This window comes from Scyliorhinus torazame, chromosome 21 (assembly GCF_047496885.1).
Source record: "Scyliorhinus torazame isolate Kashiwa2021f chromosome 21, sScyTor2.1, whole genome shotgun sequence".
Lineage (NCBI taxonomy): Eukaryota > Metazoa > Chordata > Chondrichthyes > Carcharhiniformes > Scyliorhinidae > Scyliorhinus > Scyliorhinus torazame.
This window is the reverse complement of record NC_092727.1, coordinates 126,660,937-126,674,710: the sequence shown is the minus strand read 5'-3', so window position 1 is coordinate 126,674,710 and position 13,774 is coordinate 126,660,937. Positions and strand designations below refer to the sequence as shown.

The 13,774-nt window shown below is 42.4% G+C and overlaps 1 protein-coding gene across 2 annotated transcripts in view; it reads right to left on the bottom strand.

Annotated features, from left to right (window-relative positions):
- Positions 1–13,494, bottom strand: part of npepps (aminopeptidase puromycin sensitive) — a 318,075-nt gene extending 304,581 nt beyond the window's left edge. The window contains exon 1 of one of the 2 annotated variants that reach the window (XR_011937518.1): positions 13,184–13,494. Coding sequence is in view for 1 of the 2 variants with exons in the window: in XM_072487504.1 (XP_072343605.1) it covers positions 13,184–13,474 (291 nt within the window). In the remaining variant the exon portion in view is untranslated. The remainder of the gene's footprint in view (positions 1–13,183) is intronic. The other variant, XM_072487504.1, reaches the window with a different exon arrangement.
- Between the last annotated feature and the right edge of the window lie 280 nt (positions 13,495–13,774).

Here is a 13,774-nt window from a genome sequence, read left to right as displayed (position 1 = left end):
AGTAGGCTTTTGAGGAAGATTTGTGAAATTTAAGCTCCATCTACTCTTGTGAAAACGTAGTTAAGGAGAACATTAGTTTCATTATGTGGGCACAGCATTGTATAATGGAATGACATCAACAGGAAGTGAAAGCAGATGCAAAACATTTAATACACTGTATAGATATTCAGTTATGTAATTAATGTTCATCCCTTGCCATTTTTAAAGTTGAGCATATTTTGCAAGATAGAATGCAAGACTACTAGTTGGAAGTAGATGTCTAATAGTTAGCAATACTATTTAGCAAATAGTTGGAAGTAGATGTCTAATAGTCAGCAACACTATTTAGCAGAATCAGATTTGGTAGCACTAAGGTCTGGCCATGAGTTTTCATAATCAGGTGAATGGGCTCGCGTTTGGCAAAATAACAGTGGGGTTGTGGGGTTAACAACATGTCTTTGTTCATCGCCATGAACTGAAATGTGGGTTTGTCAGAACTGTGTAGGTGGGACCAGATGCTTGCCGGAATTTGGGGATGAGCTGCAGGTTTGGTTTACTGGTCAATCTTTAGTGTCCATCAGCACTGACGGAATGGCAAGGAATTCCTGGGTCTGCCAGCATTGGTTTTTGAACTTTCAAACATTAATTGTCTCTTCCATATGCATCGGTTTCACTTCTAGAAGTAATTAAAATGTTTACATTTTCTAACCTTTACCAAAACAGTTTATCTGCTTGCTTTCAAAATTCCACTCAAGGTTTTCTTTAAAAAAAAACAGAAACTGTTGGAATTTCTTTAGTAATTGGGTTTTATAGATCCTGGAGAGGAGTGAACCTTGCATATGTCCATTCCTGTCCTTCAGTTGATAAAGGCAAAGATTTTGGGGGAAAGGGCAATTTTAACTCTGAGGGCTTCAAGAAAAACTTGAATGAAGATGTTAAAAGATACAAAAGGAAATTCAGGAGGGCGGCACGGTGGTTAGCACTGCTGCCTCACGGCGCCGAGGACCCGGGTTCGATCCAGGCCCCAGGTCACTGTCCATGTGGCGATTGCACATTCTCCCCGTGTCTGCGTGCGTCTCACTCCCATAACCCCCATAACCCAAAGAGGTGCAGGGTAGGTGGATTGGCCACGGTAAATTGCCCCTTAATTCAAAAAAAAAAATAATTGGGTACTCTATAAATTTTTTTAAAAATAAAATTCAGTGGCTAAAACGTATCAGGTTTTGGAAAATATACAACTGTGTAAAGTGTTATTGAAACTTCATTTTGTACAATAAAAATGCCAAAACCATATTCTTCGGAAATAAATGGTGTACTTTTGTCCAAAATCATTTTGAGATCGGATTAGTTTACCAAAAAAAAAGTGCAATGGCAAAATGTTTATATATAAATTCCCATAATAAATGTTTCCATTATAAATATTGACATAAAAAGCATTACTGAAATATTGTGACAGCAAGAATTAAGCTGTGGACAGATTGTATATGCCATATGCAAGTTTAAACATTTTGAATCACCTTACAGGTAAATTAGGAGTCAAAAATATTATAGATCACAGTATCACAGAATTGTTAAGGCGCAGGAGGTCATTCCGTCCATTTCAATGGCACAAAATAAGACCCATTGAGTCCACGCTGGCTCGCTGTATAGCCATCCAATCAGTTCCATTCCCCCATTCTATTCCTGTAGCCTTGTAAATTTATTCATTTCAAGTGCCCCTTCAATTTCCTTTTGAAATAATTAATCGTCTGTTTCCACCACACTTTTAGGCAGCAAGCTCAATCATTAGCACTCACTGCATAAAAAGTTCTTCCTCACTTCCTCCCTGCTTCTCTTGCCCAAAACACGTGATCTGTGTCTCCTAATCCTTGTGCCATCAGCTAACATATTCAGCTTTTGTCTACCTCATCTAAACCTATCACAGTTTTGTACACCTCCATTAAATCTCCCTTCAATCTCCTCTGCTCCAAGGAGAACAACCTCATCCTCTCCAACTTAATGTAGCCCTGAACAATTGTTTTAATTGTGCCATTTAGTCTATTTTGCCTCTCCCTATTGCTTCTGCTAAAGTGCATCATCGCATACTTCTGTATCATAAGGCGAGATTCTCTGGCCTCCCCATGGTGTTTTTCTCAGTAGCGAGAGTCGGCCTGTCCATTGGCTGACAGCGAGATCTCATTCCGCCACTGTCAATGGATTTCCCATTGAATCCATACCATGCTCCCGGGAAACCCGCAGCGGTGGGGTGCCATCAGCAGGACTGCAAGATTCCGCCAGCGTGCACAGCCTGAAGATCGCACCCATAGCCCACCAGTCACTTCTCTGTCCATTGTGCTAGTCTATCTGTGTCCTGTTGGGAGTCAATTGGTATCATCCTCACTGTCAGCCACTCCTAGGTTTGGAGTCAGCAAATTTAGAAATTTTACTTTGGACTCAACTATCCAAGTCATTTGCACGCATCATAAAAGCAGTTGCCCCAGCACTGACGATTGTGGACCAGCACTGTCTACCATCCTCCAGTCTAAAATACAACCACTCACTGTGATTCATTGTTTTCGGTCTGTAAGCCTATTTTTAATCCAAGCTGACACTGACCTTCCTATTACTCAATTTTTCTCACCAACCTTTTATGTAGTTCTTTGTCAAGGGCTGCCTTAAAATCCATATCGTCAACATCCATCGTTCTCCCTTCATTGCGCTCTTCATCTAACTCAAATCTCTCCACGTGCCTGTTGATATTTTTCCATGATTGTAATATCACACTGACCAGCCTACAGTTTCTAGGACTGTCCTTGCACCCTTTCTCAAATAAAGGTACCATGTTTGTCACTCGCCAACCCCCAGAACCTCCCCAGTATCGCAAAGTTGGAAGGTTATGGAAGGTCCTTTCCACCACTTCTCTCCCACTTCCATTAGCAACCTGGGATGCAAACCATCCAGACCAGGTAACTTAGCCACTCTAAGTATAGCCAGCACTTCCAGTATATCCTTTCCATCAATTTTCATCCCTTCCACTTTTTTAACCAGTTCCATTTCTACTGATATTTCTCTACCATCCTCTTACTTAGTAAAGTCCAATAAAGTGCTCATTAAGTAGTCAAGCTTTCCCTGCGCCACTAAGCATGCATCATCCTCTTTGCTCCTAATAGGCCCTCCCTGATTTCTTATCTATCCCACTCAATATTTACATATTGGTTCCTTTTGTGTTAACTGCCATTCAATTCTCATATTTTCTCTGTGCCAGTCATATTTTCCTCCACTTCCATTCAACGTATTGACTTTGGCCTGGTTCTTGCTTGAAGAATTTACCTGGCATGCATCACAGACCCTCTCTTAATTTCATCATATTCTCTATTTCCCAGCGTTATGGGTCAGGGTTTAGAGGACACTAAAGTATATCATGGAATTCATCTGACCTACAACTTTTAATAGATTTTGGTTATGAGGAGCACAATGACCCACTTTCCAGGTGTTATGCAACAGAGATCTTGTATTTTTAAACAAAACAATGTTTATTAAGAACAAAGAAAGAACAAAGAAAAATTACAGCACAGGAACAGGCCCTTCGGCCCTCCAAGCCTGCGCCGATCCAGATCCTATCTATCTCTATGAATCCAGTTAACATTATATAAACACACAGTAAACGTCTTATCAACTACCAACACAAACTCCCCCCCCAAAGATACAGTACTCGAAAGGTAACCCTTAGTAACTTTCCAAACAACATCCATAAGCCAAAAATCTGTTTTTTCCTACAAAAACAGTAGGTTTGCATTTCTTACAGAAGCAGATATTACTTTGAAATTATCAAGTGATCTGGAGACATTCTTTAGCATGCAGAGAGAGAGACCAAAATACACCTTCTTGGTTTGGATGCAGCTCCCCAACTGAAAACCAAAAGTAAAACTCAGAGCCAAAAACAGCTTCCAGCTCAAAACGAAAGTAAAAAGCAGAGCCAGAGCCCAGCTCCACTCACACAATGACATCACTGCAGCCACTTGAGAAGATAAACATTTCTTAAAGTGACATTCCCATGACACTAGTCATTCAATGAGCCCTACATTTGATTCCTTTCTCTTTCAGCCTTGTTGGTGAAATGGACCTAGCCTGTACTTGAAATATAATTTTGTTAAAGTTCATCTATGTTCCGTCATTAAGGTACTTGGGTGAAAAGTGAATTGAAAGCCTCGAAGAACAAGTTTTCATGAGCCAAAGGCATTTCTCTTGGATTCACTCCTATTTTCTCACTGGAAAGCAAATTGATAATTTAAAAGTGATTCCATTGGAATGGCATGGGTAAATAAGCCTTATATTTAAGTAAGTAGTACTGCGCCGAAATATTACAGGCAAGAGTCATAGAATTCCTACAGCGCAGGAGGTCATTCAGTCCATCGAGCCTGCACCAAGCCTCTTAAAGAGCTTTCTACTTAGACCCACACCCCCGCCCTATCCCCATAACTCCACACGTTCAACACGGCCAATCACCTAACATACACATTTAAAAAAAATAAATTTAGAGTACCCAATTCATTTTTTCCAATTAAGGGGCAATTTAGCATGCTCAATCCACCAACCTGCACATCTTTGTGTTGTGGGCGCGAAACTCATGCAAACATGGGGGGAATGTGCAAACTCCACATGGACAGTGACCCAAAGACGGGATCAAACCTGGGACCTCAGCTCCTTGAGACTGCAATGTTAACCACTGCGCCACTGTGCTGCCCTCTAACCTACACATTTTTGGATTCGGAAAGGAAACTGGAGCACCCGAAAGACACGGGGACAATGTGCAAACTGCACACAGTCACCCAAGGTCGGAACCAAACCCAGATCCATGGCGTTGTGAGGCAGCAGTGCTAGGCGCCCACATAGCACAATTATTCCCCTCTAATTAACCATTCTGTCTTCTGCCTTTAATTCTCTCCTAAAATTAAACTGGCAGCTCCCTGTACTTCACCCCAATAGCCTTATTCATGTATCAAATGGTTATTTGATCTTCGGGGTTGAACTAATCCGTCCCAAACCCTGAAGATCTCTGACTCCTCAAGTAGGATGAATATCTTATTTCCTGCATTAGCAGGCTTTGTAGAACTGTAAGCACATTAGTGCCATGGACTTGGAACTGTACTGTGATGCCCAAATACATCTCAGTTCGAGTCTTCACGTTTCAAATTTTCAATGAAGAAATTTATTCCATAGGTCTGGGCGAAATTCAAACCCATACCCATACCCAACTCCATTACCAACTCCAGTCCCCCAAGATATCTTACTTCCAAACTTTAGAGTCCTACCAAGTTGTGAGATGATTTATTTCTAAATGAAACATCATTACTTTCAAGTCAACATGCACCGCACTGCATAAATATTAGCCAAAACGGAAAATATTTACTTCCAACAATGGTTTATAATCTTACAACCACAAATTATAAATGTATTTTACGAACACTCCACATCATTTATTCTCGTCCAAAGCTATGCAATCTTTCAACGGGTACTTCAGTCAAGGACAATTATAGTTCAGTAATTAACCACAATAACGCAAATGCCAAGAGTCAAGTCACTATTGCACATGGTTGTGTCGGTTAGAGTCACAATGACACTAAATAAACATTAATGGCTGCAACATCTTCTCCAGACAATTGCAGAAATTGTTCCGAATTGGTGCCAATCATTCAAAATGCATGACCACAAACATTAAGAACTGCATATTACCTCTCAATTAAATCCAGCACAATAGGGGCTGGTTTAGCACAGGGCTAAACCTGTTTAGCCAGGGCTAAAGAGCTGGCTTTTAAAGCAGACCCAGGCAGGCCAGCAGCACGGTACAATTCCCGTACCAGCCTCCCCAAACAGGTGCCAGAATGTGGCGACTAGGAGCTTTTCACAGTAACTTCATTTCATAGAATTTACAGTGCAGGAGGCCATTCGGCCCATCGAGTCTGCACAGGCTCTTGGAAAGAGCACCCTACCCAAGGTCAACACCTCCATCCTATCCTCATAACCCAGTAACCCCACCCAACACTAACGGCAATTTTGGACACTAAGGGCAATTTATCATGGCCAATCCGCCTAACCTGCACATCTTTGGACTGTGGGAGGAAACCGGAGCACCCGGAGGAAACCCACGCACACACGGGGAGGATGTGCAGACTCCGCACAGACAGTGACCCAAGCCGGAATCGAACCTGGGACCCTCTAACTGTGAAGCAATTGTGCTATCCACAATGCTACCGTGCTGCCCCTAAAGCCTTCTTGTGCCAATAAGCGATTTTCATTTTTCATTTTCAATAAATAACACCCCAAGTTTTAAAGACACTGCCCACGAAGGCAGAATTCTCTCATTTTGAGACTAGATGATGTGGCGGGGCAGAGACATAGTGAATTTCCTGCTACAGCAGCCAGCAGGAAAACATGCCAAACCTTCTGGCTCTGACCTCATTAATTATGCACCTGGGCATTTCACACAGTTTTCAATGGCGGAGCAGGCCTACATGGCATGTAGTCCATCAGTGTCCGGGTGCCATACTGAAAAGGCGTCCAACATCACTGACGCACTATTAAAGAAAGAAGGCGAACCACCTGAAAATGAAGATAGAACAAGACCAGAAGATGGACCTTCTGAGAACAAAGATCGATCTCCTTGAGCATTCAAAGGCTGGAAAAGGAACCCCCTCCAGGACGCCTGATCCGGATGGTTCACCTACAGATGGTCTCCTGACCCACTGCTGTTATGTCCCGGGGTCCTGACATCTGCATGCCACATTGCATGAATGTGTTCCCCACTGGCGTGTTTTCCTGCTGGCATTGCGAAGAACCTGGCGTGGGTGATTGGGCGTTTAGCTGCTTTCATTAACTGGTTGCAAATTAGGTTCACGCCATATTCTGATAGGTTTTCCGCCCCGCCATGGCAGGCACCAGCGAAGATCCTGTCGTAAATTCACGCCAGCCTGAAACCAATTTCTGGCCTTCCGGCCATGTCCTCCCATGTGTCCGCTATCAAACATGCCAGCGGATGCTTGGGCGAATTCCGCCCACGGCATAATTTCTAGTGCTCCTTTTCCCAATAACTACCTGACAATTGATTTATGTCCACCTTTCGTGTCAGCCCAACCCGGTTTTAAAGTTTTGCTCCTCCAATCTTTTAATGGCGATTGGTCTTGATTTCAACAATTTGTATTTATTCAAATATATCGATCAGTAACTTATTTTAAGAAATGTCTCAATTACATATCTGCTCAGTTTTGTATTCACAAACAGCAGCCCAAATAGTTCTCATTGATCACCCTCCTCCACTGAATTGAACTTGATCTCATCTAAAACAACTTCTCAACTCTACTCGCATTCTCTAAATAAAAAAGATGTTCCTGTTGCAGCCCACAGGGATCCAAACTAGGTCTGTCTTTTTGTATATGTCTGAACAACGCTGGTCACAGCCCTGTTCGAGCTCCAGGCATCCTTTACATTAACTGCTTGGGTGCTGCTTCTTCCTCTGTACTTTTGAAATTTTTTTAAAATTATGTTTCCAATTTCCACCATTCCTCACCTCCATGTGATTCATTTCCAATTCCTCTTGATCCTTTTGTGCTTTCCTTCTCTATCATGGGGCTTCAACAGGCATCTAGTACAGCCTCACTAAATCCCTAAACTACCTGGAACATGTTTCTTTCCATCCTGAATACTTTTAAGACTCCACCCCTAATCTACCGTAGTTCTGCTGTCTGTCTCATTTGCTCTAATGATCTGCTTTTCAAGCAGAGTTCCTGAAATATGGCCAGGTGGGCCCTTGGCTGGTCCATCCAATTTCCCAAGTTTGTGTCCTAACTCACGCTCCTTCTTCTCACAACTTTGAAGTTTCTTATCCAGACTTAGCAGCCTTTCCTTCCACTTACAACACAAGTCCTAAAACACAGTTTCCCCCTTTCTCTTCCAGCTCAACTTTTCAGAGGAACAATGCAACAACCCACTTCACTCTTCCTTCACAACAAGAAGATACACCACCTACTCAATCACCTCTCCCCACACTGTTGTGTAGGGTTCCACACATTCGTTGAGGAACAATGTACATGGATATTCTCTAATGTAGCAACACAGGATGTATGCAAAGTAATTTTGTCAAACAACTCCATTATGCCCCTAATGCAACCTGGGACTACCGGTGATATTTCAGCCACCCACCGCCTCTCACATTGCCAGGCTGACCTCAAATCATTAACCTCATACACGGTTCACGTTGACTCCCAGGGGAAAGATCTCATCCTTCTGCTTTGCACTACCCTGTGATGATCTGCATGAACAATTAGTTCAAATTCCCTTTTGTTAACTATTAAGAATTCTGCCACACCCCCATATTTATGATTAGTGCTTTGTCTGCTGTTTTATTTTGCAGCTCTTAAAAGGCTCAAAAGATGAACTTGTCTCTCTCTCGCCAAGATGCTGACTGACCTGTTAAGTATTTCCACATTTGTTCACAATTCCAGTATTATACTTTTTGACATACCCATTGTTAAGCTGTGAAATATTTTCTGATAATTATGAATTACAATTAGTCATAACAAATGTGAAATTTTTCACTTTTCTGATTCTAATCAGTGATACAGCACAGGAGGCTTCTATTTGGTCAAGTGTGCATGTCAGCTTTTGAAAGAGCCACCAACAATGAGCCCCTGCATTTTTGCCATATCCCTATAATATATTTTCTTTCAAGCATTTATCTTTTCAATTGCTCTTCTGAATATTAAAGTTGAGTCAACTTCCACCGCACTTTCAAGAAGCACTTCAGACCACAACAACTTGCCAGAAAAAATAGGCATCCTCGTGTTGCTTCTGGTTCTTCAGGCAATCACCTTAATTAAATCTGTGTCCTCCAGTAGCCACAATTTCTGCCACTGGAAACAATTCCTTGTTATTTACTCTATCAAAACCATTCATAATTTTGAACTTCAATCATATCTCCCTCTTTTTTTTATTTAGAGCACCCAATTTTCTTCTCCAATTAAGGGACAATTAGCATGGCCAATTTACCTATCCTGCACATCGTTTTGGGTTATGGGGGTGAGACCCACGCAGACACAGGGATGTGTACACTCCATATGGACAGTGACCCGGGACCTCAGGCAATAGTCTAACCACTGCGCCACCGTGCTGCGCTGAATCAAATCTCCTCTTAACCTACACTGCTCTTTGGAGAAAAGAAAAGCTAACAGAAAGCATAAATAGGTCTTCTTCAGGTTGGCAAGATGTAATGAGTGGTGTAAGGATCAAAATAGTTTACAATTTAGATAAATGACTTGGATGAGGGGATTGAAAGAATTGTTGCCAAATTTGCTGAAACACAAAGAGAGGTAGGAAAGTAAGTTGTGAAGAGGACATACTACAAAAAGATATGGTTAGGTGAAATGAGTGGGCAACGGACTGGTGAAAGGAGTATAATGTGGGAAAATGTGAAATTGTACGTTTTGACAGGAAGAATAAAAAAGAAGCATGGCGAGTGGTTGCAGAGCTCAGAGATGCAGCGGGATCCGGGTGTTCTAGTGCATGAATCCCAAAAGACAAGTACGGAGGTACAGAAAATAATTAGGAAATCTAATAGAACGTTATCATTTATTGTGGGGGCACTGAACACAAAAGTAGGGAGTTTATACTTCAGTTGTACAGGGCACTAGTGAGACCACATCTGGAGTACTGTGTTGTACAGTATTGGTCAACTTATTTAGGGAAGGATGTAAATGTGTTGTAAGCAGTTCCAGGAAGGTTTATCAGACTAAGACCTGGAATGGGTGAATTGTTTTGAGTAAAGATCGGACAGGCTAGGCTGGCATCTGCCGGAGTTTAGAAAACAGGTGACTTGATTCAAACATACAAGATTCTGAGAGATCTTGACAGGATGGATGTGGAGGTGGGCTGTTAGAGATGGGCAGAACAGTGGCAAATGGAATTTAACCCTGAAACATGTGAGGTAATGCATTTTGAGAGGACTAACAAGGCAAGGGAAAATACAATGAATGGTAGGACTGGTAGGACCCTAGGAAGTACAGAGGGTCAGAGGGACCTTAATGTGCATTTTCATAGATTCCTGAAAAGGGCAAGACAGGTAGATAAGGTGGTTCAGAAGGTCTTTATTAGCAGAGGCAAAGAATAATAAGTGCAGGGAGGTTATGATGGAGCAGTTCGGCGACAGCTGGAATATTGTGTGCAGTTCTTGTTGCCACACTATGAGGAAGGAAGTGATTGCAATAGAGAGGATCAGAGGAGACTCACCAAGGACGTTGCCTGGGCTGGAGTGTTTCAGCTAGCAAGAGTGGATAGATTAGGGTTGTTTTCCTATGAGCAGAGAAAGCTGATGGGGTACTTGATTGAGGTGCATAAGATTATATGGGGCATAGTGTATAGGAAGGAACTTTTCCCCTTAGCAGAGGGTTCAACAACCAGGGGGCATCAATTTAAGGTACTGGGCAGGAGTTTTAGAGGGGGTGTGAGGAAAAGCTTTTTTCACCCAGACGTGGTGAGAATCTGCATTCCACCACCTGAAAAGATGGTAGAGGCAGGAACCCTCACAACATTGAACAACTCCATGTTCGAAAAATCTTACCAAAATAGTGCAGATAAGAATCTGCAAAAAAAAAAAATGTGCATCCACTAAGCCAGCAATGGACTCAACCACATTACTCAGCCGACAGAATAACAACCTTTTCAGTTAATTTTCAAAATTTCACAGAAAACAAAGTATTAAAATCACTCATGCCTCACTGCTTAATTTCACTTATGGTGCCTAACTGTACAAAGGAAAAGAATAGACAAACAATCAGATACAGGAAAGGAAGACAAACTGTTCATTGTTTCTATTTGAACCTATTCCTGCTACAATAGATGCATTCGGTCACCTTTCCACAAGTTTCCCCAGTATGGTTATTTGATGATATTTACAGAGCATATATACAGATATATACAAAAACTTGAATTCATATAGTGCCTCTAACATAATGAAATATCCCAAGGCACCTATAAAAAAAAGAACACTTTTTTAAAATAAATTTAGTGTACCCAATTCATTTTTTCCAATTTAAGGGGCAATTTAGCATGGCCAATTCACCTAACCTGCACATCTTTGGGTTGTGGGGGCGAAACCCACGCAAACACGGGGAGAATGTGCAAACTCCACACAGACAGTTTCCCAGGGCCGGGTTCGAACCTGGGACCTCGGCACCATGAAGCAGCAATGCTAACCACTGCACCACCGTGCTGCCCTAAAACAAAGAACAACACTGAGCCACATGAGTCAATATTAGGTTAGCTGACCAAAAACCTGATCAAATAGGTAACTTTAAGGAGTGTCTTAAAGGAACAAAGTGAAACAGAGAGGTGTAGGGAGGGTATTCGAAGGCTTCAGGCCTGGGCAACAGACAGCATGGCCACCAACAGTGGAGCAATTAAAATTGGGGATGCGCACAAGCCCAGATTTTTCATTGTGCCGAGAAAAACATGGTTTTGACAAAATGCTAAGAATTTATATGGTAAATAAAATTGAGCCTCGAGATTTTAATGCTATATTAATCCCCAATATTCCAAGTGCAAAAATGCTTCCAGGCTATACTTATCCAGCAGACAGTTGATAAACCTACATAATGCTGTAGCTATTTTGCGGTCTACTCGAGACAGGTGTTTAATTCAATCCCTGGAGAAGTATGATAGTATGATCATAATTTTGAGAGTACTCTGAAACCACCTACTGTACACTGGGTCTGAATGGATACACATACATTTGGGACAAAATAACAAAGCAGGATAAAACAAAATTAAGGGCTGCAATTCCTTGTGGAGTAACTTTGTTAACACCTGCATTGTTAAAAAAGTACTGTGGTCATTATGCCTTTTTGCATAAAGGGCAGGATAAATGACCTCCAATACATGCAGATCGGCAAGTACATTCAACATTTTTCTATATGATCTATTATTAGCAGTACGAAACACCCATTAGAACACTTTCATCAAAAATAAATGCCATGTGACAAATCGAAAGCTGTAAATGGGCTCTCAAGAATTGAAAAAGAGGCCACAGTGCCCTTCTGCAAACGTACAACTCCCCCAATAATTTAGACTGGTTAGTATGTTTGAAATCCTCAGATTTATAAATTGAAATATAAAAAAGTCAAATAGCAATTTTACAAGCAAAAAAACAAAACATCAAGTGACTGAGGGAATTAGTTGACCCAAGTACGATAACACCTAACTAACCATTTCCAACATCAATTAAGCATACACGATGCAGGCACTAACACCACAATTTTAGGTAGCAATTAGAACAGAACCCAGATTTGAATCCTGCAGCTAACAAAGTTACACAAATGCAACAGAAGCAAAAATGTAAGACAAACATCAATGAAAGGGCAATTAGGAGTCAAGATTTATCAACTACCAAGTGCAATTATTTCTTATCTAAAGAGACTCGACAAAATCCAATGTTGCGAATAAGGAAATACGTTAGCTGATATTTTACAAGCAAAAACAAAGTGCATCCCAAAAAGTATTGATTTATGGCATTATATATGAACTCTTACAAGCATTTGTATCTTGGCAACTGACGCTTTTTTGTTAAAAGACCGAGGGTAAAAATGATCATTTTTATTTTTTTTTAATTAACTTAAGATTGTTGCTGTCAATGGCAACAGCCTGAATACGGCGCCTGCGCCCTGGTCACAGAAGGGCAGATTCAACATTTCTCTCAAAATGTGTGCTTCTCTTCCCACACCCCTCTGCGCTTATATTTTATATAACGTTTATCCACCACATTTCTTGTCTTTCAATTTATTGCAATAGATGTTGGGGTCGGGAGGAAGCAAAATCCTTCTGGACAAATTATCTTCAGTGCTTCTGCTTAAACTGTATTTTATATTTTAAATCTCAAGCCTCCTCCCTTTCCTGGAATCATTAAACACCAATCAATGAGGGGTTAAAACGATACATTTCTCCTCCTCCCTTAATTTTGGCGGAGTTGCATTGATAATCATCATGAAGAATTAAAAACAGCACCTCCCAGCAGAGGTCCAGGTGAAGGCCTGCACCCAGACTGGCTGCAAACCTGCGCCCCAGGGGATTTCATTTTGAGGTAAATTTGCGGCCTCTAAAGTCGATCCTGACCCGTAAGCCTGGGGTTAAATTACGGAATGATCTTTTATTAAATCTCCCTCTTGTGCAGGCCGTTCCTCACCTCCACCGAGGCCTCCAACTTCCCTTCAAAAGTGAAGTCGATGAGATCGGGCTTCAGGCACAGCGAGTAGTTCTCCGGGGTCACGTCGGTGGGGAGCCGCTCGAAGGGTCTCTTGGCCGGCATTTTGTGTGGGCTGCGGGTGCCGATGAGCCTCCTGACGCCGTGCCGGTTGCCGATTGCGGGTGCCGGGGCTCGGGCTCCGAGGGTGCGAGGAACGCGGCCTCTCCAGCAGACGGACTCGGTGAACAGGCGGCTGAAAGTGAGGACCGCGGTGGCGCCGCCGAACAACATCAATGAAGCTGACAAACTGACCGCCCCCTCGCGTACGCGTCGCGTCCCCGTACGTGCGCGTCTTCGCCCCATTGATCGCGCGAGCGCAATCCCAACCTGCGCAACCCAGCGTGACCGCTCCCGCCTGGGCGGTGGACGTGACTCTCGGCACGAGCATCTGCAGTGCGACGCCACGTTCCCCACGTTATTACGTCACAGCTGGCAGTCACGTAGAGAGTGGGCCGTGAACGCGTTCACACGAGTGCGCGCCAGTGGGGGGAGAGGTAATTACAGAGAATCATTGAGTGATTCTTGGCCATA